At 54.9% G+C, this 27,686-nt stretch overlaps 4 protein-coding genes and 1 long non-coding RNA gene across 14 annotated transcripts in view; 2 read left to right on the top strand and 3 right to left on the bottom strand.

Moving 5' to 3' along the window:
* The window catches only part of KMT5B (lysine methyltransferase 5B), a 52,666-nt gene extending 45,034 nt beyond the window's left edge, over nt 1-7,632 (top strand). For all 9 annotated transcript variants that reach the window (XM_047690203.1, XM_047690205.1, XM_047690204.1 and 6 more), the window contains one exon: nt 3,321-7,632. In XM_047690203.1, coding sequence (XP_047546159.1) covers nt 3,321-4,804 — 1,484 coding nt within the window. In that variant the 3' untranslated portion in view covers nt 4,805-7,632. The remainder of the gene's footprint in view (nt 1-3,320) is intronic.
* Nucleotides 7,633-11,677: 4,045 nt separating this feature from the next.
* On the bottom strand, nt 11,678-13,791 carry LOC125080004 (uncharacterized). The gene is made up of 2 exons (XM_047693774.1): nt 13,553-13,791; nt 11,678-12,575 (listed from the first exon to the last, which is right to left on the bottom strand). Exons 1-2 carry the CDS (start codon nt 13,727-13,729, stop codon nt 11,961-11,963), a joined length of 792 nt encoding a protein of 263 aa, XP_047549730.1. The 5' UTR covers nt 13,730-13,791; the 3' UTR covers nt 11,678-11,960.
* Nucleotides 13,792-19,368: 5,577 nt separating this feature from the next.
* LOC125079898 (translation initiation factor IF-2-like) lies at nt 19,369-22,709 on the bottom strand. The gene is made up of 3 exons (XM_047693618.1): nt 22,539-22,709; nt 19,988-20,268; nt 19,369-19,792 (listed from the first exon to the last, which is right to left on the bottom strand). The coding sequence occupies exons 1-3, from the start codon at nt 22,707-22,709 to the stop codon at nt 19,369-19,371; spliced, it is 876 nt and encodes a 291-aa protein (XP_047549574.1).
* A 1,820-nt stretch (nt 22,710-24,529) lies between these two features.
* Nucleotides 24,530-26,912, bottom strand: LOC125078802 (uncharacterized). The gene is made up of 2 exons (XR_007120978.1): nt 26,285-26,912; nt 24,530-25,400 (listed from the first exon to the last, which is right to left on the bottom strand). It is a non-coding gene; the product is annotated as an uncharacterized LOC125078802 (long non-coding RNA).
* A 146-nt stretch (nt 26,913-27,058) lies between these two features.
* Nucleotides 27,059-27,686, top strand: part of CHKA (choline kinase alpha) — a 59,715-nt gene continuing 59,087 nt past the window's right edge. For both annotated transcript variants that reach the window (XM_047691989.1, XM_047691988.1), the window contains exon 1: nt 27,059-27,634. In XM_047691989.1, the coding sequence (XP_047547945.1) occupies nt 27,303-27,634 (332 nt within the window). In that variant the 5' untranslated portion in view covers nt 27,059-27,302. The remainder of the gene's footprint in view (nt 27,635-27,686) is intronic.

The following is a 27,686-nucleotide window of genomic DNA, read 5'->3' as shown; positions in this document are numbered from 1 at the left end:
AGAGTCCTCAGTCCCTGGACAGACTCCCATTCGTTGGCAGCATGGCTGCTGTCTTCCTCCTCTAGCCTACCATCACTGTCCTCCTGAACCAGGACAGTGTAGACCCATCCAGGAGGAGCCCTTGGCGCCAGCGGGGCTCCCATCTTCGTCACATTGCTCACGTTGGCCTTGCCCAGCTTCTCTGGGTCTCTTCTGACCTTGGACTTGATGATCATACCTCTGCTGGGTTTTGTTGGGAAACTTTTTAAAACAAAAGGCTAGACTGACCAGTACACGAACACGTGTAAGTGAGATCTCCATATCAACAAATCCGTAGCATCCAACACAGTCCGTTCTGTGTGGTTTAGAATACAAACACGAGCGCCCTGTCAGTGGGTCCCGCAGTCGGCTAGCAGAGAGTCCTTTGGAAGCAGGGGTGAATTCAGAATCAACAGAAAATGAGACTCACCTACCTAATGGATTAAGATACGAGCTAGACTAAGGAGGATCTCGGGTGCTTTGAAAACAGAAATGGTCATTTGTAGAAAGTCCTGAACGTCTCTCTGAGCAAAGCATTTCTTAAGTGGAGTCTTAAAGCGGGGAGGGGACTGGCTTAGGAAAGTGTCTTCAGGGTGGAGGGAATTCATAAATGGAGACACGGGGATGAGTGTAGGACCCGAATAAGGAAAGTAGATCGTGGCTGGAGTAGGGGGTAGGAAGGAGGGATATGACCATTGTTGAAGTTTTTGGATTTATTCTGAGGGCATTTGGTTACTGAAAGTCTTAAAGTCCGGCAGTGACATGTTGTACTAGGAAACTCACTCCGGCCACAGGGTAGAGAACAGGCTGTTGGGGAAGCGATGGGAGAGATGAGAAAAAGTAGGGGAGGGAATCGCGGCGGTTCAGGCAAGGGCTATGAAGCGAGAGAAGTAGATGGCCGCAGGGACGCCGCAGGAGGGGGCTCCACGGGACATGGTGGCTGACTGCGGGAGGCGGTTAGGGAAAGCAGGAGGGGCGGGGTGACCTCCCGCCATCTGCTTGGGCAGCTGTGTGGATGGTGGTGTTCCTGAGCAGGATGGAGAATTTAGAGGGAGAGCAACCATGAAGCCTGATGCTGAGTTCAGTTTGGGGGGCGTGTTGGCTGTGGTGAGGGGTCCATCCTCTGGGCGGTCTGGATGCCAACAGGTGTTCGGTGTTATCGATCTGTACTCTAGGAGGGGGGCTAGAGAAAGTGGCTTGGGAGCGGCCGGTGCACCAGTGGTAAGAGACGTGCGGGGGGGGTGGCTGTCACCCAGAGAAGGCATGTCGTTTCCAGAGGGCCTAGGACAGCAGAGGCCTGAGGAGCGCAGTTGCTGGGGGCCGAGGGCACGGCATGCGAGAGTGTGCCCCCGTGGGCAGCCAGTGGGATGGGAGTTTTCAGGAAGAAAAACGGTGAGCAGTGTCCCATTCTGCAGAGAAAGGAAGAGGAGGGCAGGGCTGGAGAGTGGCTGCTGGATGGCATGACAAGGTTTTCCAGGGTTGCCAGAGGCTGTCTCATTAGAGGGACGAGCTGGATCCAGGTTGCAGCGGGCTTGCGGTCCAACACGTGGGGTGCATGTGTGTCGAAGGGGTGGTGCGGGTACGGCGTGGGAACGGGTGGCAAAAGGAACAGTGAGGCTGACAGCCACCAACTTGGGTCCTGGAGTGGTCCTCGAGGAGTCTGAGCTGAGCCGGGGGACTTCACAGCCACGTTTGAGAAGGCCGAAGTGCCCGACGCCGCCGCGTGCCCATGTCAGCAAGCACATGTCTTCAGCGGACCTTGTAGGAAGCCTCGTGAGCATAAAGAAATCCTGTAACCAAAGATGGCCCTGTATAGGCTCGTGTTGTAAAAAATCCTTTCCAGCGAGTTTGTATGATTCCAGTTCCTGCGACATCAGTTCTCCAGTCTAATGGCGCCCAAACCGCGACTCCCGCTGTTCTAAGAATGAGTGGCTGCCTCGGGGTGGGTAGCCCATATGGAGAAGCGCCTTCTGGGTCCAGTCCGGGCGCTCGCTCCTGGGAGCTGTGCTGGTTTGGGTACCCCAAAGCCTCTTATGAGACACCCTTGAGTACAGAGCCTTCTCTTCTTGGTGGTTTGATATGTTGGGAATGCTTGTAGCGCATTCTCGTTCTCTCTCAATAGAAGCTAACTAGTGGTAACTTCTTTGCTTAGCCATGCAGAAGGAACAGCCGTCGCCCTGGCAACCCTTGGCCAAGTCCACGGCGACAGTCTCTGCCGGGCAGTGTGCTCGGTTTACCCACGGTCACTTTTTACTCTCCCTGTTTTCTGGTGAGAAGTGGGGATTATTACTTCCGTCATCTCAGCTTCCTTAGTGGATGACTCAGGGGTAGTTTGATGAGGAAGGGGTTTCCGGTGGGGGCTCGGGGGGACGATAAGGAATTGAGAAATGGACTCCTGTAAAACACTGTGCATACAGGTCCAAACTGTCAACGGAGAGAAAAACATAAAGACAGCAGAAAGTCCCTGGTAAGGTCAAGCTCACTGCGGAAGCAGCTTAAACTTGAGTCACCCATAAGCATTTTTGCGAATCTGATCGGGGTCCTTGGGTTGGCGATTCCTAGTAGGATCCTTGCAGCCTATCCATACGCTTGTCCAGAGGAAGTTGGATCCCCCTTTGTCCCAAGAGTGTAACTCTAGTCGCAGGCTTCCTTCCGCCTCAGCAGGCGGTCCCTGGAGGGGCGCAGCCAAGAACGTCCTGCTGCCCCTGGAAGTCTGCTGGTCCTCGCGGAGTTGGAGCAACAACTTCGTGTCGTGCAGCTCGTGGCAGGATTAACAGTATATAGTTCTTAGCGTCTCTCCGCTTGTTTGAAACCGCTGTGGCAGAGTGTCTGTTAGAGCTCAGCGGTGACGTATTTCTGTTCTGTATTACCAGTCAAGTAATACCCTTCCTTTGAGTCAATGAGTCACGGGTTTTAGAAACCTGTCTTGAATGATGTTGAGAATTTGTGAAAGAAAATCTGATTTTTCCTCAAGTTTACAAAGACTCGAGGAAATAACCCAGCTAAAGAAATACTTACTTGTCGGACAAGTATCACGATGGGTTATGGACGAGCTCCGGGTGGAGCGCAGGTCCTCGCTGCGGGAGGTGCCGAGGTGCTCCGTAAACCGGAGGCAGCGGTTGGGAAGTTACAGGAAGGAGGCGTGGGGGTGCCCGTGTGCCGGCCGAGACCGGCGGGGCCCCCTCGCGCGCTGCTGTGACCCGACGCTCTTGTGGCCGGCAGGTTTGGGTGGCGGCGTGTTGAGTGCGCCTGTGTTCCCTGGGCTGGTTTTCATCCTTTTTTTTCTTCTTCTTAACTTGCAGCTCCTAACCGAAAATCTTCCGTCGGTGTGAAAAAGAACAGCAAGAACAGAACATTAACAAGGCAGTCTATGTCAAGAATTCCAGCTTCTTCCAACTCTACCTCATCTAAGCTAACTCACGTAAACAATTCCAGGGTACCAAAGAAACTGAAAAAGCCTACAAAGCCTTTACTTTCAAAGATAAAATTAAGAAATCATTGCAAACGGCTGGAGCAAAAGAGCGCTTCAAGAAAACTCGAGATGGGAAACTTAGTACTCAAAGAGCCCAAAGTAGTTCTGTATAAAAACTTACCCATTAAGAAAGAGAAGGAGCCCGAGGGACCGGCTCCGGCCGCAGCGGCCGGCGGGTGCTTAACTAGACACGCGGCGCGGGAGAACCGGGCGAGCTCCGGGCGAGGTGCCCCGCCGCTGGGGCACGGCGCCCCCTGCGCCTACACCACCAGGCGGTCCGCGCGGACGAGGACGACCCTGAAGGAGCCCTCCGACCTCCCGCTGGATCCCAGCCCGTCGGATGGCTATAAGAGCGGCTCGCCAGCAGCGGGCCCGGACGGCGGTGGCAGCGAGCAGCCGGCTGCCCGGGCACAGGAGGGGGACCTGACGCCCGAGGCGGCACCCAGCGGGGAAGCCAAGTGTCCAAGGAGTGACAGCGGCCTGTCGAAGAAGAAATCACGGCAAGGGAAACTTGGGAAACCGTTGGCGAAAGCCGAGGAGACTGCCGAGGGGCCGGACTCCCCTGGAGAAGCCGGCGTGGCGCCCGAGGTGCTGGGGGCCCCCTGCGAGCCGGCCGAGCACGGCGCCTCGGAACCCGCGCCCGGGACCTACCCGGACTGGGCGCCTTCGCCCGGCGGCGGGCCGGTCATCACGTCCGACAGCTTCAAGACGAAGGATGGCTTCAGAACTGCAAAAAGTAAAAAGAAGAGGCGAATCACCAGGTATGACGCACAGCTGATCCTGGAGAATAACTCTGGGATCCCCAAATTGACTCTTCGGAGGCGCCACGACAGCAGCAGCAAGACCAACGACCCGGAGAGCGACGGCATGAATTCCTCAAAAATAAGCATCAAGCTAAGCAAAGACCACGAGAACGATAACAACCTGTATGTAGCCAAGCTCAACAACGGCTTTAACTCAGGGTCGGGCAGCAGCGCCACGAAACTGAAGATCCAGCTGAAGCGCGACGAGGAGGGTCGGGGGCCGCACCCGGAGGGGCTCCACGAGAACGGGCTGTGCTGCGGCGACCCTCTCTCGCTGCTGGAGTCCCGCATGGAAGTGGACGACTACGGCCGGTACGGGGAGGAGAGCACGGACGAGCCCTCCTCCTCGGAAGGCGACGAGGAGGACGAGGACTACGAGGAGGACTTCGAGGACGACTTCATTCCTCTCCCTCCGGCCAAGCGCCTGCGGCTGATCGTGGGCAAGGACTCCATCGACATTGACATCTCCTCCCGGAGGAGAGAAGACCAGTCTCTGCGGCTCAACGCATGAGCGCGCGGTCTCGGTTTGGCTTGGGAAACCTACTTTAAAGAAATAAAAACAAATTCCCGTCAGTAATTCCTCACCCGAGACCGTTGTAGTGGCCGCGCTTCCCTCGTCTCTCCACTTAGCAGCGTCATACTGTAGAAAGTGTACAGCCCGCTGACTCTCCCTAGGTCTGATTTGTGCAAATTTTTATTGTACTTTTTAAATAGCCTTCCTACGTGCAATTCTGAGTTAGAGGGAAAGCCCAGTTGTAAAATAAAGGCTCAAGCGAAATTGTACAGTGATAGCGACTTTCCACACGGGACGTTGAAAACAATAATGTGGCTACACAATTTTCTTTCTCCTTTTTTTTTTTCTCTTTTTTTTTTAACCAAGAGCATCAACTGGCTCTTTAATATATGACTAAACAATAATTTAAAACAAATCATAGTAGCAGCATATTAAGGTTTTCTAGTATATGCTAATATCACCAGCAATGATCTTTGGCTTTTTGATTTATTTGCTAGATGTCCCCCCCACCTCGGAGTTTTGTCATTTCACACTGTCCGCTGGCCCAGGTGTACTGTGCGTGGCCTTGCTCAAAAGAGCAAACCATCGGTCGGGAGTTGAATTGGTTTCTTTAAAAAAAAAAAAAAAAAAAAGTACAATGACACACATGACCGCTCATTTTCCAGTACATTTTCTGTACGAGAGCGGCAGTGTGGAGGACAAGTTCCGAGTCAGTGTATTTATTGCTTGTCATGTAAATTAAAGACCTTGTATTTAACACTTTTCAGTCCTTTTAGATAAAATTGTTCTTTGCAAGAATGATTGGTGCTTACTTTTTCAAAACTTTGCTGTGAACAATGTGATGACAACAGGCAACATTTATCTAATGAACTACAGCTCTCTTAATTTGGGTCTTCAAGGTTTCTGTTGCACTTGTAAAATGCTACAAGGAATATTAAAAACTCTATTCACTTTAACTTATAATAGTTTATGAAATAAAAACATGAGTCACAGCTTTTGTTCTGTGGTAACCTATAAAAATGTTTGTCTTTGAAATTCAATGTAAAGAACTGAGAACAATGTATATGTTGTAAATATTTGTGTGTTGTGAGAAATTTTTGTCATAAGAAATTAAAAGAACTTACCAGGAAGGTTTTTAAGTTTAGAAATATTCATGCCAATAAAATAGGAGATTATAAAATATATAGTTTTAAGCACTGCATCAGTGGGAGTTCTTGGCTTATGTTTATGTATGAAAATATCAAAGATTTTTTGACTATATTATCAGTTAAACGAAAAGTCAGATTTAATTTGTTTTTTTTTTGAAGCACTTTGAGAAGAGAAATTAATTTTAAGTAACTTAATGAGCAAATTTTTGATTACTACTTTATGTTCAATACCAACCTTTCATTTCTCCGGATTATTTTACAAATCATTGGACAAAGAATTTGGGAATATAAAGCTGTAGCAGGTGTTTGACGCCAGTGGGTCTCCTTATTTCTGGGAAATGTGTACGTGTACTTTCAGATATACAGTGTTCCTGAGTAAGATCGATTTAGGGGATTCGTGTAGTGTCTATAGAAAAGTAGCCCATGTCTTAAGATATTAAAAGGAATCTGCCCGTAACAAAAAGTCCAGTGGAGAAAACCTCAATGCTTACTCTTACTTTTGGTGATTCCTGCTGGTTGCCAGGTTCTGGGGAACATCCTTTAAACTGAGTCCCATAAAACAGTTGCCAATAGGGGTTCCATGTAGAAATTAATAATGCTCATAAAGTGTTTGCAATGTAGAGTTTTTGTTTCTCCTCATGTTCTTTAAGGAGTTACTCGTGTGGTCTTAACGTCGCCTCATTCCCGTCTGTCCCATGCAGGTCACCCCTCAGGTAGCGTGGAGGGCAGGTGCAGACCCGATTCCCTGCTGCACCCCCCTCCCCCGCCCCTGCTCCGCGTGTGGTCCGTCCCCCCGCTGCGAAGCAGAACAGTTCCCCCGGGTTCTGTCCTGAGGCCCTCAGAGCGCGTTTGTGGACCACATCCGTCCTCACATTGTCCCTCGGGGGAGAAGTGTGAGTCTCCAGCCACTGAGGAAGGTCGAGCATAGACTCCGTGTCTGGAAAGTACCAGAAAGCCGTGGGCCACCCCTTTCACTCCCGCCTTAGTGTGGAGTGTGTCGAAGAGGTTCAGAGACTTAAGTCTCAGACCGTCTCCCGGAATACCAACGACAGCCATTTCAGGAATTTCCCCCTAAAGGAAAAAGTCACAAAATACCACATTTCCCACATTTCTCCATTTCGAAGCTTAATTTTAGTAACTTATTTACGTTTGTTTTAACTTGATTGTGGCCTCGGCTTTTCGAGGCTGACCTTCCCCGTGGCCCCGGGGCGGGGTGCACAGACCTTTCAGGGAAACCTGATTTCCGTTTTTCCAGGTGGGGGCCTCGGAGCTGCTCGGGCTCCGCCGTGGAACTTCCCCGTGTGGGATGGCGAGAGCCACACACGGGTGACACGGTGACCACTTGGAAGAGGCTGCGTTCCATACAACTTCAAGCTTGAGCTTGCGCAATGATTCGTAAAGATTTTGGCATTGTAAGAATTAGGAGATGATCATAAAAATACATGTAAAGTGTTCGATTTTCAATCATTTTTCAAATTACTGTTTTAAATTGTTTTGCTGAGTTGTAATACCTTTGAGATACAATGTATTCCTTGTACTGAAAGAATGAAAAAAAAGGACTTTTTCAGCATTTGAGGTAAGTTCTTTAACGTTTCATTAAAAACATTTTTTACAAATATTTTGTACATGCACTTGCAGTATTGAGGTTAATCATTTTAATAAATTCGGAAATTGAAACAATCTGGCCAGTGTTCGCTGTATCTGAGAAGAAAGGATCTAAGGGGTACCTTTCAGCACAAGGCTTCCATTTCAAGTAAGATTTGTAAAGTCGAAGGTTCGCAAGCTTTCCAGCATCTGCGAGTTAGCCGAACTTAGCCGTTGCCTACGTCCCGGCCTCCTATTTGCTTCCGGTGCCACTCCTTTTGTTGAAAGGACGGGAAAGCAGTCCTTGGCTCCTGGGGAGCCCTCCGACCCCACACCGCGCAACTCCCAAGGGCTGGGTTTCTGCCTTCTGAATGGACAAAACCGGCCTACCCGGCTGGCGTGGGTCCTCTGTCCTCCTAGTTACTGTAGCAAAACCCGATTGAGGGGAGACGTGGGCCTGGCTTAGGAGTCGTGGGGCAGGAGTTTGTCCAGCCCTGCTGCATCTGAGGGGCCCTGGGTGAGCTGCCAGCACCCCCCAAAAGCCTCTCTGCAGCACCGTGAAGTCCCCGTGGATGCCCGAGGCAGGCAGGGTGGGTGACGCAGCGTAGACCTGAGAGCGCTGATGTCCCCGTTGAAACTGCCGCTTCAGCAGGCTTCATTCCCACCCACTCCCCGGTGGCAGCTAGCTTGCAGCGTGCTGCCCAGAGCCCTGTGTGGTTCCGTCCCTCGAGTGCCAGCTCTGACACTGGCGCACACCCAGTCATGCTTGCTTCCAAGCCCAGAGGCGCTTTGGTAACCCCAGGATTCCAGTAAGCAAGGCCCTGGCCTGCGAGGGTGACGCAGTCTCCAGCGTCTCCCTCCCCAAGGTCAAGAGCGTGGGCACTGCTTGCATTCACTAGTGGGGAGGCCCAGAGGAAAAGCGATTTTGAGTCCTTCGGAAGGGGCAGGGCGTGTGGATGGGCAGGTTGGGAACGGGGCCTCCCGCCAGGGCCGCCCCCGCACCCACGTTACTGTACCTCCCAGGGCATCAGGTCTGTGTTCATGGAAACTGTTGCAAAGCTTCCGATCTGGGGGACCGAAAATGGCCTGCAGCCTCCTGTGATGACTTGGGTCACGGTCTTTGAAAGCAAATCTGTCTGTTCCCAGATCCTGTTTTCTCCTTGTCAGATGTGTGAGTTTTTCTGCTAAGTTCAATCGATCAAGACTCCCCCCCCCCCCCCCCACAACCAAGTCTGCTCCACCGTGGGGCCGATCACACACCAGAGAGCTGGCAGGGGATATGCACGTGGCTGGCCAGTCTGAGACCCTGACCGGTGCGATCCCAAGTGACCTAGAGTAAGGCTGCATTTCTTTAATACTTGTTGGAACACCTGGTCTGTATTAGTGCGGGGGGGGGGGGTGCGGGGGAGGCAAGAGGTGTAATTAAAGCCCTGGGAGCAGGTGACTAGTGACCTAGGGCAGGGGGCCGGACGGAGCGCCTGGCCCCTCCCCCCACCAGGACCTGGAAGAGGGCAGCAGGGGCTTCCAGGAGGAGCCTGCTGGGGAGAGCAGAAGCAGCTGTGAGGGGAGGTGGCCTTAAGGTGGGGGTTTGTGTGGTTAATGAGGGACAAGCACGGTGAGATGAGAAACTTCCACAGGGGATGAGTTCACAAAAGGGAAGGTGGGGGAGTTATTCACAGTCTGGGGGAGGCGGGCTGGCCTTAATATGGGTCGGTCTTCCTTGGTAACAAGAGGAAAGAGGCGGAGCTGTAGGGGGACCAGTTCCAGCAATGAAAGTTTCTGTTTTGCCTGTAAACAGGAGGCGAGGTCCCCCAGAGCTTCAGGAGCAAGAAGGAGATCCAAAGTTGAGAAAGGAAAAGCAAGCCAACTCTTCAAACGCAGCATAATTCATTACAGAAACCTTTACCAATTACTTTCTAGGTACTGGACTGTGTTCTAGACACCCCTGGAGCCAAGGCAGAGGAGCACGGCACTTCTCAGCCCTGGTGTGAGACTCTCACCCTGGTGGGGGGGGGGGGGGGACACGGGCTCAGGGGGTTGGGGCAGGAGAGCGCTTGAATGAAGAGTCCCAGAGAGTGTACCAGTTAAGGAAGAGAAGAAGAGTCCATGGCCTGAGTGGGCCCCTAGCCAGGGACAGTACAGTCACCCGAGGCCTGGAGATGCACCTGTGGTCAGAGAACGGACAAGCAAGTGGGAGGAGAGGAGGTTGTGGCCAGAGCAGGCCCTCAGAGCTTTGGAAGGACTGCCTTTAAATGATGACAAAGATGCTGATGGGGCCTGAGAGACAGTGTCCTGGTTCTGGGAGACCAAGACATTGGGCAGAACCAAGGTCACTCAAGATGACAGCTGACACCCTTTCCTGTGAGTCCTGGGAACCACGCCAACACTAGCTGGAAACAGCCTGCAGGGGATAAACATGGGGAGGTCCCCTACTCAGGGGCGGGGACGCCTTGCTGAAAGAGAGGTGAGCAAATGCTCAGAAATTTTGTTTCAATGAATGAATCAGCCTGCCTGAGGCCACACAGGTCGCAGGGCCAGACCCAGCTCCAAGGTCCTGGGTGCTTTTGGATCCATGCCTGGAGAGCACTAGCAAGAGTTCCAGAGCCAAGGGTCACTGGGCCAGCCCGTGTCGCAAGGCCCCGCCTTCCCAGGTTAATTCTGGAAAGTTCCGTGGATGACAAATGGCAATCACTGCCTTTTACCCTGCTTTCCGTGCAGTCATATGGGGCCAGGAGAACTCTGCCCGAAGGTTTTCACGCAGATAAGCACGGTAACCTAACCCCACTAGTCAAATAGACTCTGGGGCTTGAGAAGTGAGTAAGGTGCTTCGTGGACTAGCCTTAGTCACTCAGTCACTTCGTGGACTGAGTGAGTCGAGCCAGAGTGAGGCCCGAAGACCGCCAGGAAAAAGTCCAAGGTTTCTTCCAGCCTGGTGAGCTGCTGACTCCATCTCGATAATGATCTCATGCAAACTGTAGCCAGGCACATAGGAGGAGGGGACACACTTTGGAAGCTAGAGTGACAAGTCCGGGGAGCGAGAACACTCCTGCACCACTAACTCCCCAGAGACCCCCCCTGCGTGTTGGGATTTCTTACACCTCCAGGTGGGGTGGGGAGTCAGATGCTGATGGGAAGTGTCTGCTAATCTCTCCCCCAGCCTCTGGCAGGTTGGAGGTCACACTCCCACAAACCAAACAGAAAGACATTTATTTCCTCCTCTTGCCAGTGAAACCACATTTTTTGGGGGGTAGGAAGGGGGAGTGACAGATCGCCTGACCAGCCTCCAAGTGGCCCAGAGCAGCTCCAGGAAGTGCTCAGCCCCGGTCCCTGGGGGCCCAGCGCTGTGGGTCCTGCTGCCCTCCCCTGCGGTTCCTCCGGTTCCTCTCTGATCTCCGTTTTCTCACCTGTCAAGCAGGGCTTACCGCACACTGACTATGGAGTTGTTCAGGAGTGACAGGAGCCATGAGCCCCTGCCTGAGTGCCTGAGGGCTGAGTGCCGACTGTATGCTCCTGGGCTTCCTCCGGGCCTCTGACCTTTACCCTCTCCGGTTAACACCTGCTCCAACAGCCCTCAATCACAGCCTTTTCCATTCCAGCTTCAAATCGCTGGGCCCCTGGAACCAGTCTCCACTGGGACATGGTGGACGAACATCAAGGTTTCCAGTTCTTTCTTCCTCTGGCCAATGCCTCTGTCCGCCACACTGGGCCTCCTCCGCTCCCGGAGCACGCTCCTCCTTCCCCATGCCTCCCCTCCTTCCGCAGGGGCCTTTCTGGATGTGTCTGCTCCCTTGCCAACCTTCTCACCCAGGGTGCTCAAAAGGCACGGGGTTCCAGGACTGGCTTTCCCGGAGCCACGAGTGGCAGGTACATACATTGGCAGAAAGTGGGACACAGGTCTGGATGGGAGGAAGTGAGAAACCTGAGGGAGTGCCCAGGAGGCGCCATTGCTGCTGGGGAATCGAGGCAGGCAGGGTCCAACGCAGCAGAGCGGGGAGAGGAGGAGAGATGAAGAAGGGTCCAGAGACACTGGTATGAATACTTCGTAAGCCCAGGGGGCAGAGAGGCAGCAGACTGTAGGAGTCCTGGAGACAAGGAAAGACGGGATGTGCTCTGGAAGGATGCCGAGAAGTTCAGAGTGGCCAGTCCAGAAGATTTAAAGGGGCTGGAGGGGCCCAGGTGGCCCTGAGAACATTGGGTGAGGATGGGAGGGAGATGGGGACTCACTGGGTTAGGAGGAAGGGTCAGGCATCCTCAGGGGAAGCTCAGTCCACACCACTTCCTAACTAGGCAGCCTTGGCTCCCTGTTCTGTGAAATGGGAACAACAGTGCATGCCCACCTCACTGAGGAGTAGATGAAACAGCAAAAGGGTGTCTGGGTACCGGTGTGGCCCACGTGGGTGGTCAGCCACCAGGGGTCACTTTCAGTTCCTGGGATCTAATTCCAGAGGCTGTTTCTCTGGCTTCGCCCAGTGAGCCCCACCTGGGCTCCCCAACCCTCCTCCCGGCCCCAACAGTGGCCCAGCCATCCCAGGCCAGAGGCCGGAGGGACAGAGAGGGGGACAGAACCCCGGGCAGCAGGGACAGCCTGAGCCCCCCTGCTGGCGGTGGAAGGCATCCTGCCTGGATTCTAACACAGGCAGGTGCTGCTCAGACCTCTTCTTAGCAACCTCGGCCCCAGGAGAGCCAGGCCGGGGGAGGACGGAGCCAATGCACAACAGCTGAAGCAGGAGAGAAGAAGGCAGGGGGAGCAAGAAGGCCGCTAGAGGCTGCACCATGGAAGCTGCAGAGCGGAGGCAAGGAAGGCCCGGGCGGGGGGACGCGGGGAGAGGCGTCAGATGACATGCCTCCTGTCTGAACTTCATCCAGTGGGTCTCGAACACCCATCGCCATCTGATCACAGCCACCCCCTCTGAGAGACCCGCCCTGCTCATCCCAGAGCTGTCGCCTTTGGTCCTTTGCCCTGGACCCGAGACAGGTACGAGTTCCGTTCTCAGGTGCAGTTGGAGGTCGCCCACACCCAAGACTTTCTCGACAGTCTGGCCAAAGGACAAAATAAAAACAAACACAGGTACTTGACCATGTTACTGTGCCCTGCATGGTTCATTTTTAAAGTAGAGCTTTGCGGGGCACCTGGGTGGCTCAGTGGGTTAAGCCTCTGCCTTCGGCTCAGGTCATGATCTCAGGGTGCTGGGCTCCAGCCCCTGTGGGGCTCTCTGCTCATCGGGGAGCCTGCTTCCTCCTCTCTCTCTGCCTGCCTCTCTGCCTACTTGTGATCTCTCTCTCTGTGTCAAATAAATAAAATCTTAAAAAAATAAATAAATAAAGTAGAGCTTTGCTACATATGTTTTTAGTCCAAGAAAAGTGCAGATGGAAGCAATATATAAATACATATATATTTTTTGTCTTTGGAGAGGATCCTGAAAGTTAGTTCGTCTTAAAGTGCAACACTGTTTCATCTTAAAACTGGGGCAGCTCTGCTGGAGGACCTCTGTACAGAGGCTTCAGTGATAGTTACTTTGACTTGCTTATGATTTCCAAAAATATAAATTAAAAAATTAATAGCCTGGCAGCCAGGCCCAGGAGGTTGCTGCCGTTTGACCACTGGAGGGACTCACCAAAGAGGTTCCTGTTCAACTCCCTCCAGCCCCTGGAGCTGCTGGCAGGCAGCCAGCAATAAGAAAGACCCTGGCCAGGACGGGACCACCACCTGTCTGCCCTTCCTTCCCCCAGAAAGGGACATGAGTCCATCCTTGCCCTGGAGGTGCTAGGGGAAGGTGGCGAGTGTGTCTCTTGCATCTTTGGGAACACCGAAGCCTGGCAGGCTGGGATCCTCATTGCTGTTCCTGGGAGGGAGGAGTAGCCCGAGGCCCTGAGCAGGACAGTGTCACCAACGTCATAGAGTCAGTCCCCAGGACTCCGCCATACTGGGCTAGTTCCTAGGGACCCCTGGGAGGGTCTGGTGGGTTATGGCTTCAAGGTGGGGGGTAAGGCTGGTGGGTACCCTGGGGCTCACCTGGGTTAGGAAGTCTTTCCTGTTCCCTCCGTCTGGACCCTCGCTCGGTCCCACCTTCACCTGAGCGGCAACTTCTGAGCCCTGGGACCTCTGGCAGATGTCAGCTCCAGAATCCTCCCGGAGGCCCCACTGCTCCCCAATCTCCTCTCGGCTCAGTTCTGATTCCTCTAGCCCCATGGAGTCCTGGGGGCCTGACGGTGTCAGTCCAGGAAGGCCCGGGCAAGCCACAGGCTGATGGGGAAGGGGCTTCCTCCCTGGAGAAAGAAACCCAAATGCACTCCAGCATCTCGTCCCCTTTGGTCAGCTGGGCAGGGTTCAGGTCATCCCAAAAAGCCAGAGCCTTGGGGAGCCCAAGGAGGCCACACTAGGCAAAATGGCTGTGCCTGACCTGAGCCCCAGGAGCCTTCATCCTGTCCCAGGACTCCCAGCGGAGAAAGGGCCAGGAGGGGGGAGCAGAACTCTTGCTCCACGTTGGGTCCCGGGGACATGGCCCAAGGTCTGAGATGGGGCGGGCTGGTGGCCAAGCGACACGTGGGTGCGGGCAGCTGCTGCTGTCATAGCCTTCATGCCAGGCGAGGGTGGTGGGCCAGCCAGGAAGGAACGCACTGTCCCTAGGATGGCCCCTCCAGCCCACCTGGTGGGACAGACACTGCTGCTTCCAGAAGTTCCCACGCAGCCCCTAAGGGGGTGTCCCACCGGTCCAACCAGGGTGTGCGCTGGGCAGGCGCAGAGCAGGCACAGCCCTAAATGTCTCCTCGAGGCTGACCGCTTTCCCTGTGGGCGAGGAGGGAAGGCGTGTTCTGACAGGGACCAAAGCTGGACCCCCGAGCATTAACAGGGTGCCGCGAGAAGGAACGAGACACAGTGGGGGTGGAGGGGAGGTTGCAGGGTGCCCAGTTGGAGACAAGGGACCCTGGGGGCAGCCCTACCCCCATCTGCCAGCCTACCTGCCCAAGAAAGGCTTGAGCCCAGTGCCCCCCGTTCTGAAGCTGCGCCCCCTTGCCTCCCAGTGCGGTGGGGCTTCCATGCATTCGCTCATTTCCTCATTCATTCGCCGGCTGTTTGCTGAGCACCCACTCTGTGCCATGATCTATACCGGGCACACACTGGCCACCAGGGAATCCCTGCTTCCCACCCTTGCGGGAGGGGGGCTCCAGAGTCTGACAGGGAGACGCACTTCAGTTGCGGCACAAGGAGGAGGGGACACGGGGGAGGCCTCCTGGAAGGCTGGCCAGCACAGCAGGAAAGGCTTCCCGGAGGAAGTGTCGTGGAACTTGGTTTTGGGCCCTGCCCTTCTCGGAGCTTCTGTAAACAGTAGCCTTTGGCCCCTGCCTTGTCATGCGCCCAGGCTGGCAGGGCCCCGGGTGAGACAAGGCGACAGGCCTGGGCCACGGCCACTCACTGTTCCACATGGCAGCCTCAGGAAAGTGAAGACACGTTGGCGATCCCCCCTCTTCCTCCTGCTGCCCTGTCCTCGGGACCGGGGCCACAGCAGGCTTGTTTCAGGGCCTGAGGCTCAGCGAGAGCCTCAGGACCCTGAGGAGGGTCCCTCCTGCGTTTGGACCCACGCCCTGCCCCCTCCCGGCTGGGTCATCCACGGCAAACGACGCCAGCACCTCGAGCTCGCTTTTCTCATCTGCCAAGTGGGGAGGAGGATAGTTACAACAACTAACTGTCAGCTGTCCCCTAAGTGTAGGCACGGCGTGGGCTTGGATTTTCCACGTGTTATCTTGATTTCTCCTGGCAAGGCTGTGAGGCAGATCTCACCACTCTATGTTCTAAGTAAGGACCCAGAGGAAGATGAGACTAAGAGTCATCTCAAAACCACAACCTGGGGTGCCTGAGTGGCTCAGTCAGTTAAGCGTCTACCTTTGGCTCAGGTCATGACCTCAGGGTCCTGGGATCGTCCCTCGCCAGCCTCTCTGCTCAGCGGGGAGTCTGCTCCTTCTTCCCACACTGCCCCTCCCCCTGCTTGTGCTCGCTCTCTCTCAAACGAATAAATTAAGTCTTTAAAAAGCCACAAACCCCACAGACCCACAAAACTGGCTTAGGACCCTTTTATTCTGTTCAAAATCGGGAGACCCCAACCACTTCCTTGAACATCGTTCTTACCAGGTCCTGTCTCAATCCAGAGGCCTGCAGAGAGACATGGAAGGTGGGCACCGGGGGCTTCCTCCTGCAGGAGCTGGGAGAGCCACAGGCGGGCAGTCCCCCTGACCCAGGATGTTTGGAAATCAGGACATGCTGGAATCGCTTGACCCTGTGCCTGAGGGGGTGAGGCACGGGAAGACCCCCCAGAAATCACTGGCCAAGGGTCACAGCTGGCAAAACCTCTACCACCACCATTGCTTCCCCGGGAGATCTTTCTGGTGGCTGTGGCTGCAGGATCCCACAATGACACTGTCCCCGGTGTCATCAGTGGTGGCCACAGTGGCTCCTAGACCAGCCTGTTCCTGGAAGCTTCTCTTTCTTTCCAAAGCAGGTTTCCTCCCCTTCCCAGGGGGATCTGGGAAGGGCTTTCCTCGAGAGCCTCCCAATAAATTATTTTCCTTCTTCTTCTTTTTTATTTTTGGTAAGTAATCTCTATATCCAATGTGTGGCTCGAACTCACGACCTCGAGATCAAGATTTGCATGCTCTGCAGACTGAGCCGGCCAGGCTGCCCGAATTACTTTCCTTTTGAAGTTGACCTGCAGTGGTGTCTGTCCTTTGCAGTCAACAGAGGGAGCAGTCAGCGGCTTTGGGGCTGTGGTGGCTTTGGGGCTGTGCTCCCACCTCAGTTCTAGGGGAAGACGTGAGCGCAGTGAGTGAGGGGGGACAGGTCTCCTCCGCAGCTGGGAAAATGCAGCCACTGCCAGTGGAGTCTTTAAAGAACATTTCAAAGGACTCGGGAAAATGCTCGTGATAGATGCTGGCAGTTGAAGAACAATTTACACAAAGTCCACATGTTACTTTGTTTGTTTTTAAGATTTTAGTTACTTATTTGAGAGAGAAAGAGCAAAAGAGAGAGTGAGCACAAGCAGGGGCCGGGCAGAGGGAGAGGGAGAAGTAGACTCCCCACCAAGCAGGGAGCCCGACACGGGACTCGATCCCAGGACCCTGGAATCACGACCCAAGCCAAAGACAGAGGCACAACTGAGACACCCAGGTGCCCCAAGTCCACAAGTTTTAATATACAACTTCATTATTTTGGACATGATACACACACACCTGTGTAACTAGCACTCAGCTCAAGATATAGGACATTTCCAGCCCTTGGAAGGCTCCCAAAGGCTCCAGGTGCCCCTTCCCAACAACACTGCCTGAAAGGAGACCATTACCCTGACTTCTAACTCCACGGACTGCATCTGCTTTTCTAGAACTTCATATAAATGGGATCCGTGGGTCCCCTTTTGTCTATCTTTCTGTGCTCTCTCCATCACGTCCATGAGATTCCTTCACGGTGTGGCATGTGCTCTTTTTTTCTTTTTCTTTTTCTTTTTTTTTTTTTTAAGATTTTATTTATTTATTTGAGAGAGAGGCAGTGAGAGAGAGCATGAGCAAGGAGAAGGTCAGAGGGAGAAGCAGACTCCCCATGGAGCTGGAAGCCCGATGTGGGACTCGATCCCGGGACCCCGGGATCATGACCTGAGCCGAAGGCAGTCGTCCAACCAACTGAGCCACCCAGGCGTCCCTCTCTTTCTTTTTTTTAAAGAGCTTATTTATTTGGGTGAGAGCATAAGAGCGGGGTCGGGGGCAGAGGCAGAGGCAGACTCCCCTTGGAGCAGGGAGCCCGACGCGGGGCTCAATCCCAGAACCTTGAGATCACAACCTGAACCGAAGGCAGAACCACCCAGGCGCCCCATGGCATGTGCCCTTCATCACTGTTGTCCTCAACTGCAGGAATATACCACGATTTGTTTATACATTCTACCCCCGCTGCGCATTCCCGGGGCTTCCTCTTTGGGGCTATTACGAGTGGTGCTGTGGGCATCGCTCACGCACGCCTGTTGCTAGACGTAAGCAGTGATTTCTATCAGGTACGGACACCTATATCCGGGAGTGCACTTACCGGTTCTCGCTTTGTTATGAAAAATGTCAAACCTACAGAAAATGTGAAAGACTTGTTCGGTGAACTCTACACGCTCTTCACCTAGACGCCGTAACTAACGGTCTACTGCAGGGGTCGCGTCGTATCTCTGTCCGTCTGCCCGTTCCTCTGTCCATCCATTGATCCATCTACTGTTCCTGAGGCGCAATACAATTTTTTTTAACAATACAATTTTAAGGGGAAAAAAACGGGCAGGACACAAAATTATCCCAAAGCCATAGACTCAGAGAGATTGGGAAGATATTCAGCAAACTCCCAGTGGCCACGGTGATCTCCGCCTGGTAGGATGGGGTTTAAGGTCCCCTGGAGGAAGCAAAGGTGGGAGGGACCAGGGAAGAAGAACAGAAGCAACCTGCCCCCACCCTCCCAACCCCCCAACCCCGGACCTCCTGATCCTGAGAGGTGTGATCAAAGGGCTCAGAGGGCCCCACGCCGAGTTGAGAGCCCGAAGCGGGGCTCGATCCCAGGACCCTAGGTTCATGACCCGAGCCAAAGGCAGAGGCTTTAACCCACTGAGCCATCCAGGTGCCCCAGCAGAAGGTTCTGGAGGAAGAGACCAGGATGGTGTATTCAGTATCAGTGTTTATTTCTTTTTCTTTTCTTCTTCTTCTTTTTTTTTTTTTTTAAGATTTTATTTATTTATTTGACAGACACAGGGAGAGAGAGTACATGCAGGGGGAACCTCCAGCAGAGTGAGATGGAGAAGCAGGTGGGGCTCCAACCCAGGACCCTGGGGTCATGACCTGAGCTGAAGGAGGACGTTTAACCCACTGAACCACTCAGGCTGCCCCATTGTGAATTTATGTAACGCTACTGAACACTGAGTACTCTCTCTGTCAAAAGAGCGGAGTGTGTATCCTGAGGGATGGAATCCAGCGTGGGGCTGGCTGGAGGGCAGATCGTGCTAAGGCCATGAAGGGAGGGTTGAAAGGAGTCAGAAAATTGTGCCTGGGGAGGGTCCTCATGGAGAGCTCTGGGTGCAGAGCTGGAGCCGGTGGACCCAACGTGGGCTGCTCCAGAGCAAAGTTCAGGAAGCGTCTCTTTCTGGTGGTGTGAGGGCAGGGCCTGGAGGCTGGCATCTGTGTAAGAACAGAAGGCAGACTTCCAGTTATAAAATAAATAAGTCACGGGGAGGAAAAGTACAGCACGGCGAATAGTCAATGATATTGCAACAACATTGCATGGTGACAGATGGTGACTACACAAACTGTGGTGACCGCCACTCAGGGTGCAGAACTGTCGAATCACCATGTTGTTCACCTGAAACTCACATGACACTGTGCTTAACTACGCTTCAGTTTTAAAGAAGTGTTTTAAAAGAGGGTGGGGGCACCCTGGGTGGCTCAGTGGGTTGAGCATCTGCCTTTGGTTCAGGTCATGATCTCAGGGTCCTGGGATAGAGCTGGGCACCGGGCTCCCTGCTCAGTGCGGAGCCTGCTTCTCCCTCTTCCACTCCCCCTGCTTGTGTTCCCTCTCTTTGTGTCTCTGTCTGTCAAATAAATAAAAACCTTAAAAAAATAAAATAATTAAATAAAAGAGGGTGTAGACCAAGGTTCAAGAGCCCAGAGGCCTGGGTTGCCCGGGTCAGGCAAGTAGATGGGAACACCGCGCTCTTTCCAGGTTCACGCCCTGGCCACGTGCTAGGTTCTGTCCTCTGTTCTTTTAACGATTCCCTCATTTCATCCTTTTAACAGCCCTAGGAGGCAGGGTCCCCTGTTGCCCTCATTTCACAGGCAAGGAACAGAGGCGCCAGACTGCGACTCGGGTGGACCCGGGATGGGAACTCGGGCCCCGTGGCGTGCGGGGCTCCCGCACCTTTCAGGGAACCGTCCCGGAGCACCTGGCACGTGCGCGCCCTGCAGTGGGTGGAGGGGCCGGGAGAGCGGGGTCTCACGGCCCGAGCCCCCAGGGCGCGCGCGGCTTGGCGGAGGGCTGCGCGGGCCCCCGGCCTGCGTCGCGGCTCGGATTAGAAACGGCTCCGGGGACCGGAAGCTTCGCGGGGTCACACGCTGGCGCTGTGCCCGGGCCGTGTCGTGTCGCTGTCGTGGCACCGGCAGCTTCGCGAAGCCAGTCGGAGCGAGGGGGACGGCGGTCGGCCGACTGAACACCGGGGTGCGACTCGGCCCTGGTCCCGGCGGGGCTGGGGGACTTCTGGGGGAGGGAGGCGGGGCGACAGAGGTTCGCCAGGGGCGCGGGGGGAAGGGGGGCCACTCTCCGCGCAGGCCCCGCCCACTCCGCCGCCGGCCCCGCCCACTCCGCCGCCGGCCCCGCACCTGCCGGGGGCCCAGCACCCTCCCTCGCCCAGAGGGAAGTGCTGCAGGAATCCCGTCGGGCCGGATTCCCTACCCCGAGGACGTCGTGGGCCTGGAATTCGGCCCAGACAGCGAGGCTGGGAGGAGGGTCCAGCCGCTGCCTCCCAGGCCCCAGAAGATGTTCCAAGGTCGCCTTCCGCGCTCGCCTTCCTGCTCTCGCTCTGCGCCGTTACAGGGCGTTCCGAGAGGCTCTGGGACCTGCCGGGATCCCAGGGAGGGTCGCCGGTGGGCTTCCGTCGACCTCTGAGTAGCTTCTTCCCGCACCGTGGGGTCGGAGGGTTCCAAGTCGGTTAGTAAAAGGGGGTGGGGACAGGGCTAGGGCCGTCCCTACAGGGGGGCCTGTCCCCCTAACAGGCTGGGGATGGCCAGTATCCTTAAGAGGAGAGACCCTCCCAGCAGGCAGAAGCCAGACCCTGGGCTGGGAGAAAGGAAGCGGGCTTGGCCCCGCGGTGCCCATGGCCTCCTGCCTGTGCCCTTGGATCTCAGCTCACCCATGTGCACAGGGCATCTCTGGTTCCCTGCTGGCCGTTTCCCACAGTAAGGAGCTCTGCGCCAAGGCCATCTGGCCCAAGTCCAGGCTGCGGAGCCCGCGGCTGACGGAGGCCACACAATAGGCTGCAGCTCCTGGCTCAAGGCTCCGGGACTTCTAACTGGGAAGTCTCATCCCCTTGGTAAGGCTTTCCGCACATCTAGGATCTTTTTAAAATGCATTTACTGGGGGCTTCCTGGGGGGCTCAGGCTGTTTGGCGTCCCACTCTGGATTTTGGCTCAGGCCGTGATCTTGGGTGGTGGGATCCAGCCCCGTGTCAGGCCCCGTGCTCAGCGTGGAGTCTGCTTGGCCCTCTCCTTCTGTTCTTCACACTCCCTCTCTCTCGCTCTCAGGTAAATAAAGAAAATCTTTTTTTAAAAAATCCACTTACTGTGTTCCACAAGTAATGCATGTAAGGTTCGAAACCACAGGACAAGTGTTCACCCAATTTAGAAAGGGAGTTTGAAAGCTGTGCTTTAAAACACAGATCCTGGGGAGATAGGATGCCCTTTGGGGGGCCCCGGGGATCACTTCCAGTAGATGGATGGCCTCTGCCCCGGGGTCTACCACCGGGAACTCAGCTGGGCCTCGTACGTAGCTTTTGGCTGTCATCTCTACATAAGGACAATCAGATTGTCACAGAGATGATCAGGCTTGTCAGCTATTTCTTCACACTGTACCCTTCCCACTGTGTGCAGTAAAATTAGCTTGTATGGGACCTTTTCATGTGTGATAAAAGAATCAGTTTGTTTGGTATGAGTATTTAAAATACGACCCGGTTTTAATAATCATATTGAAGTATTTCTTTGTTTTTTGAAAGTGGAAAAAGGCCTTTTTCCTCAAAAAATGGAAAATGATGTAGGGAAGATGTTAGGGTTCGAAGTCGACAGTTAAGAAAGAATTCTTGAGACGTCTTTAGTGCAAAATGGTGGCTTATTAAAGCACGAGGACAGGACCTGTGGGCAGAAGGAGCTGCTGCCTCGGGGTTGTGAGGGGTGGCTGGTTGTACACTGTGGGGTTGGGGGATGTAAGGAAAAAGGGAGGTTTTAAAAGAACTTTCATTTGCTAAAGAGCACGTACAAGATACCCTTGCCATTGTCAAGTTAAGGCTTTTTTCCCCTCTCTAGCAAGGTGTTAACATTAAGATAGTTGATAGACATTCCTGGAAGAATGTCACATGTGTCCCACCGGAGTAGTGGCGTTGGGGAGGTTGCAGGAGTCACTTGTGGTCTTTCCCCCTGGGCCTTCTGCTCCCTCATTAGAAAAGGCCCTCCCGCCCCCACCCTCTTAGACCTCTGGGAGGCCCCACATTGCCAGAGTCCTTGTAGGCTTTACTCCCCCGGTGGCTTGCATGGCTTGCAAGTGTGCCCTTCCTGACAACAGGTCATGGCTCCTGTCTTCCAGCCTCTGGGAATCCAGCTGGCAATCAGTAGAAAGGCACGCTACCCTTTGTGGGGCCCTGACTCTGGCCCACCCTTTCTCAGCTCATGTCAGTGACCCACCACAACAATGCTGTAGGGTAGGAACAGTTATCTTCATCTAGTTTAGAGAGGCAGGTGACTTATCCAAGGCCACACCATCGGTAGAGGCACAAGATCCAAAGACAGGTTTCTACCCTTGACGCTATCCTCAGGATCCCTGCAAAATGAGGGATGGTGGGAGGGCCTGTCCCATCCACCAGACACATGAGCTTTCAAGTCACCTGCCTTCTTTAAACCTGCTGGGCTCTACACCCTGCCTGTGGCCTGAATTTGCTGAGGCTGGGGATATGGTAGGAGGCCACTGAGTAAGACCACACTTGGGCTCAGACACCTCCAGGAAGCTGCTAGGCCTGCTTAGGCTCTAGCTAGCCCAGCTCTTCATTACACTCCTGGCCGGGGCTGAAACCCAGTCGCGAGCATGTAGGATTTCAGCCTGTTGGCCTTGGGCCCTCACATCAATATTTTAAGGCTCAGAAATGAAGTAGGGGAGCCTGGTCTTGGGTGCAGCCTGGGAGAGGGTGGCAAGCCCAGCCCAGCCCAGACTCTACTTCTTTAGCTCTCTAGGAACCCCCCACTGCACCAAGCCTCTTGGGGATTTCTGGACTGAAGGTGCTTTTGATGAAAGGCTCCCCTGTATTCTCAGGAAGTCCTGGGTTGGTCTCCTCCATTTTGGGGGAGACAGACTCAGTAAGCCCTCCTTTTGAATAGGCTTTGTCGTTGGAGTTGGTGGCAGGGCTGTGACCCATGGGACCCTGGTCTGCCCAGTGGCCCTGAAGGGTCCCCCGCCTAGTCCCTCAGGCCAGACCAGAGGAATGAGTCAGCAGGAATTCCCAGACTGGACAGAGACCTCCCAACCCCTACCCCCCCCACCTCCCCACCCCCTGCCATTGCTCCTAAAGCCCATCACCCGCACCCTCTGTGTCTGCTCTCAGAATTCAGCATCAACTAGTGCTTTTGAAAAGTATTTTCTTAAGTCCCAGAAGGAAGTCTTTGTAATTGGAACCCTCTCTCCCCAGTCCCAGCACATGCCTCTTTAAGCCTTGGCCACTAGTGCCCAAATGTGGACATTTTGATCAGAGAATGTACCTTCCATCCACAAATGAATCATGTGCGGACACGGCATTGTCTTCCAGGGCTGAGTGGCCAAGTGTGTACATTATACATTGGGAACGCTGGCCGCAGGCGGAATGCTGGGCCACGGAATAACCACGTGGGCCCTCCGGCTTGCTGTGGGCTCGCCATGCACCCTCTCCTTCAGCCCTCACAGCACCTCTGTGCCTTGGGGGGTCACACAGCACCCCTCCTTTTCCCGTGCTCCACTTTATCATGCTTCACAGAGACGGCGTTCTATAGCAGATGGAAGATTTGTGACGACCCTGCGTCAAGCAAGTCTACTGGTGCCATTTTTTCCAACAGCATTTGCTCCCTTCTCGTCTCTGGGGCACATTTTAGTAATTCTTGCAATTGCTCAAACATTTTTTTTTTATAATTATTGTATTTGTTATGGTGATCTATGATGACAACTCATTGAAAGCCCAGATGATGTTTAGCATTTATTAGCAATACAGCATTTTTAAAAAGATTTTACTTATTTGACAGAGAGAAAGAAAACAACAGAAGTTGCTGCAGAGGGAGAGGGAGAAGCACGCTCCCCGTTGCGCAGGGAGCCCAATGTGGGGCTTGATCCCAGGACCCTGGGATCATGACCCGAGCTGAAGGCAGAGGCTTAACCAACTGAGCCACCCAGGCGCCCCCATAAAGTATTTTTTCTAAAGATTTTTTTTTTTTAAATTTTTAGGTAATCTCTATACCCCATTTGGGGCTGGAACTCATAATCCCAAGATCATGAATTGCATGCTCTACCAGCTACCCTGCAATAAAGTATTTTTAAATTAAGTTGTAAATATACACACACACACACACACACACACACACACACACACGTATGTGTGTGTGTGTGTGTGTGTGTGTGTATAACCCTGTGATTTTTTAAAAAAAGATTTTATTTATTTATTTTACAGAAAGAGAGAGCACAAGCAGGCAGAGCGGCAGGCAGAGGGAGAGGGAGAAGCAGGCTCCTCACCAAGCAAGGAGCCTGATGCGGGGCTCGATCCCAGGACACTGGGATTGTGCCCTGAGCTGAAGGTAGCTGCTTAACCAACTGGGCCACCCAGGCGCCCTTTGTTTTTTTTTTAAGACATGCTATTGCACACTTAATGAACTACAGTGTTGTGGAAACATACCTTTCTCTGCACTGGGAAACCAAAACATTTATTTGCCTGACTTTATTGTGACCTTTGCCTTAATTGTGGTGGTCTGGCACTGGACCTATGATATCTCAGAGGTTTGCCTGACATCCCCATTTTACAGCTGAGGAAACAGGCTCAGTCCAAAGCCATATGGTCAGTAAGTGCTGAGCCAGGACTTGGGTGCAGTTGGCAAGTATCTGAGTGTCCACAGACATCAGGGCCTGCTGGTCACAGGGTAGAGAGTGATATTCGAACCCCAGCTCTCCTGGAGTTTCCATGTGGTGAGCAGACGGACAATACACAATAAACAAACAGGGATGAGGGGAGAGGGACTGGGTGACAGTGGGGTGGACAGTGTTGCTATTCTGGATTGGAATCGGAGCCAGGCAGAGCTGTTCTCCTCGCTGTCCGGTACTGCCAATGATTGGCACATTGAAGTTACTCAATAAGTATGTGGAAAATGAACCCTTCCTACCACCTTCAACCTGGCCACGTTTAACTCTTGTCTGATACACCAACATGGGGCCCAGCATCTTTTATAGCCTGGTCTGGGTGCTGGACGAACATTACTTCCAGCTTTCTCCAACCACAGATGGCGAGACAGTGCTCAGTATGATGCATGGGGCTTTTTGCTTTGGATGACTTCTTGGGAGAAGGTCTTGGGACTGGGGTTACCAGCTCAAGGGTCATGGCCGTATTTACCACTCTGGGGTTCTCCCTGTGGACAGTGATAGGTCCCGTACTTTTCCTGAGCACCTACTGCATGCTGGACCACATCTTCATTACACATTCTCACAGATCACTCTGGAAAGTGGACTGCCCAGTAAATGCCTTCTCAACCTTTCAAAGCCTTGCTCAAACAGCCCCTGGCGAGGCTTCCCCTACTTCTATGGCAGAATTAGTCCTTTTTTGTGTAAAACCTATTATGTTAGCATCACGACCTGCGAAGCTTCTTCAGTCTCTGCCTGGTGGCCTTGCCAGGGTCGGCTCTGAGTGGCCAAGCCAAGGATGAGCTAATTAGAGCTACATTCAGGACTTAGTTTGGCTGCTGGGGAGGGAAGTGTTCTGTCCTCTGGGAAGTCATACCCTTCAACAAAGGAGCCAGGATGCAGGCCTACCCTTGTCTCTCATCTTAGCCACGGGACCTCAGCTGCAGCAGGCAGTCTCTGCAGGACTCAGTCTTCACATCTATAAATGGAAGCAATAATATATAAAACTTCTCCAACACCTTTAATAAGGCACCCTTTTCCTCCCGCAAGGAACTGCCATCCCATAAAGGTGTCTGTGGGTTCTAACAGCCCAAACCAGCAGATGCCAGAGTTATTTCAAACGACAGGGACCCAACTCTTATTTCTAGTGCCTTTTTCTCCTTGCCAGGTTTCTGGCATTCCCGAGATTACTAGGCGGCTGCCAGGGGATAGTGGGACAAAAGGTCTGTCACGAACATGGGCAGGCCATGAACATGGCCCCACCTCCTAACCAGGGTTATTTTTAGACAAAGTCCTTGACTAGCTTATCTAAATGGCCCGACTGGAGACCTTGACTTTTTAGCTCTTCAAACATCCAATGGGACTCCCACCCTGCCTTCCTCCTAAAGCCTGGGCTACTCCAGTACAGGCCTCCCCCTCCCCCCACAGCTGTCTTGTCAAAAGCCCCCTTTCATTATAACGCTTTTGTCCAATAAACCCATTTTTTTTTTCTCGAAGCAAGTTCAGCCAAGTACACACTGTCTAAAAAAGAGATTTTTGCTGTGGGCAGATGGAAATCCCGCAGAAGCCATTTTCTGTAATCCAGGCTCTTAATTTCCTAAGCAGCCTGGGAAACCTCTTGTCCCAGCTCATGTCCCATAAAATAGGATCTGTGATTTTTATACTTATCTGTAACCCACTTCCAGAAAGGATCGGGACGGCGGGGTCAAAGAGGAGTGAGGGACACCGGACTGTGTGGCCAATGGGAGCAGGGCGGTCGTCCCCCTCGGTGGGTAAAGGTGCGTTAGTCACGGTCACGGGGCTGCCTCCTGCGCGGGGGTGGGTGGGGCGCACCCACAGAGCCAGCAGCCGCGTGTCATTCACCTTTGGTCAGGGTTCCGCGCGGCGGTGGCGGCCCCGTGGGCCGGGAGCCTCTGGGCCCCGGCGTCCTCAGCACCAAGGACAGGGAAACTGAGGCTGCCGGCGGCCTCAGAGGGCGGGGTCACCTGTGCAGCCTCGAACCAGTCGCCTCCGCCCTCTCTCGGGCCCCGGTTTCCGACTCTCGGATCGTAACTCCTCCGGCTCTGGGATGGACGGAGCGTGGTCGCGCCTCCTGAGCAGCTCAGCCGCCGCGGGGAAATGTTATCAAAATACAACCCCGGAGCTGCAGAAGGAGGTGCCTCGCCCCAAGGTCGTGCGGAAAGAGAAGCCAGCTTCCAGGCACCAGCTTCCTGTCTGCCCCGTGCCAGGCCCCGGCCTCTGATGTCCTAGGGTCCCCGGGGGGTCCAAGCAAGCTTTCGGCTGGCAAAGCCAAGCCCTAGATGCTCGAGGCTCGGGGGCCGGCCCCGCTCCGCCCGCGCAACGCTCTAGAACGGCCCCGCGCCTCCCTCGCTGCCTTCCAACCCCTCGACCCCTGGCTCCGGCGCGACGCCCCGCCCCCCGCGCCGGCCCCGCCCCGCGCCGGCCCCGCCCCCCGCGCCTTCAGCGCCCGGGGCGGGGGGCGGCGCCGCAGCCAATAGGAAGGTGGCGTGGCGAGGGTGGTGGCGGTTGTGATGCGCCGGGCCGGCGGGCGGCAGCCAATCCGCGGCGAGCTCGAGGGCGGGCTGTGACGCGAGCGGCGCTCCTCGTGCGGCGGCGGTATAGGAGCGAGCGCCGCGGCGAGCAGAACCAGCCGAGCGCCGCCACCGCCGCCGCCGCCGCTCGCCGCCGCTCCCGCTCCCTCCGCGTCGCCGCCCCGCGTCCGACCGGCGCGCCCCCAACCGCCGCGACCGCGCCCGGCCGGCCCGTCTGCGAGCCGCCGAGCCGCCTCCGCGCCCGGCCTCCCTGAGGAGGGCGCCCGGCCGGACCCTGAGCCTCGCTCTCGCGCTGCGGCCGCCCGCGCCTCCTCGGCCGCCTGCCCGGGATGAAGACCAAGTTCTGCAACGGGGGCGAGGCGGAGCCCTCGCCGCTCGGGCTGCTGCTGAGCTGCGGCGGCGGCAGCACGGCCCCGGCGCCCGGCGTGGGGCAGCAGCGCGACGCTGCCAGCGACCGCGAGCCCAAGCAGCTGGGCAGCCCGCAGCCGCCGCTCGCGCTGCCCCCGCCGCCGCCGCCGCCGCTGCCGCTACCCCCGCCGCCGCCGGCCGACGAGCAGCCCGAACCTCGGACGCGGCGCCGGGCCTATCTGTGGTGCAAGGAGTTCCTGCCCGGGGCCTGGCGCGGCCTTCGCGAGGACCAGTTCCACATCAGTGTCATCAGGTCGGTGGCGGCGCCGCTCCGGGGTGGGCGCGGGGAGCCGCTACCCGGTCAG

The sequence above is a fragment of the Lutra lutra genome, chromosome 10 (assembly GCF_902655055.1).
Source record: "Lutra lutra chromosome 10, mLutLut1.2, whole genome shotgun sequence".
NCBI classification, from domain to species: domain Eukaryota; kingdom Metazoa; phylum Chordata; class Mammalia; order Carnivora; family Mustelidae; genus Lutra; species Lutra lutra.
The sequence above is the reverse complement of the archived record's forward strand: the minus strand, read 5'-3'. Positions and strand labels throughout refer to the sequence as shown.

What these genes read in the sequence shown, in the direction of transcription:
- LOC125080004 (XM_047693774.1), bottom strand. Translation starts at nt 13,729, where the DNA reads ATGGGGCTAGAGGAATCAGAACTGAGCCGAGAGGAGATTGGGGAGCAG. An exon ending in GGAAAGACTTCCTAACCCAG is followed by an intron (nt 12,576 to 13,552) that starts GTGAGCCCCAGG and finishes TCCTTTGGCCAG; the next exon opens with ACTGTCGAGAAAGTCTTGGG.
- LOC125079898 (XM_047693618.1), bottom strand. Translation starts at nt 22,709, where the DNA reads ATGGGTCACAGCCCTGCCACCAACTCCAACGACAAAGCCTATTCAAAA. An exon ending in TCCCCAAGAGGCTTGGTGCA is followed by an intron (nt 20,269 to 22,538) that starts GTGGGGGGTTCC and finishes GGACGGCCCTAG; the next exon opens with CCCTGTCCCCACCCCCTTTT. An exon ending in AGGCCCACGACGTCCTCGGG is followed by an intron (nt 19,793 to 19,987) that starts GTAGGGAATCCG and finishes TCCCTCCCCCAG; the next exon opens with AAGTCCCCCAGCCCCGCCGG.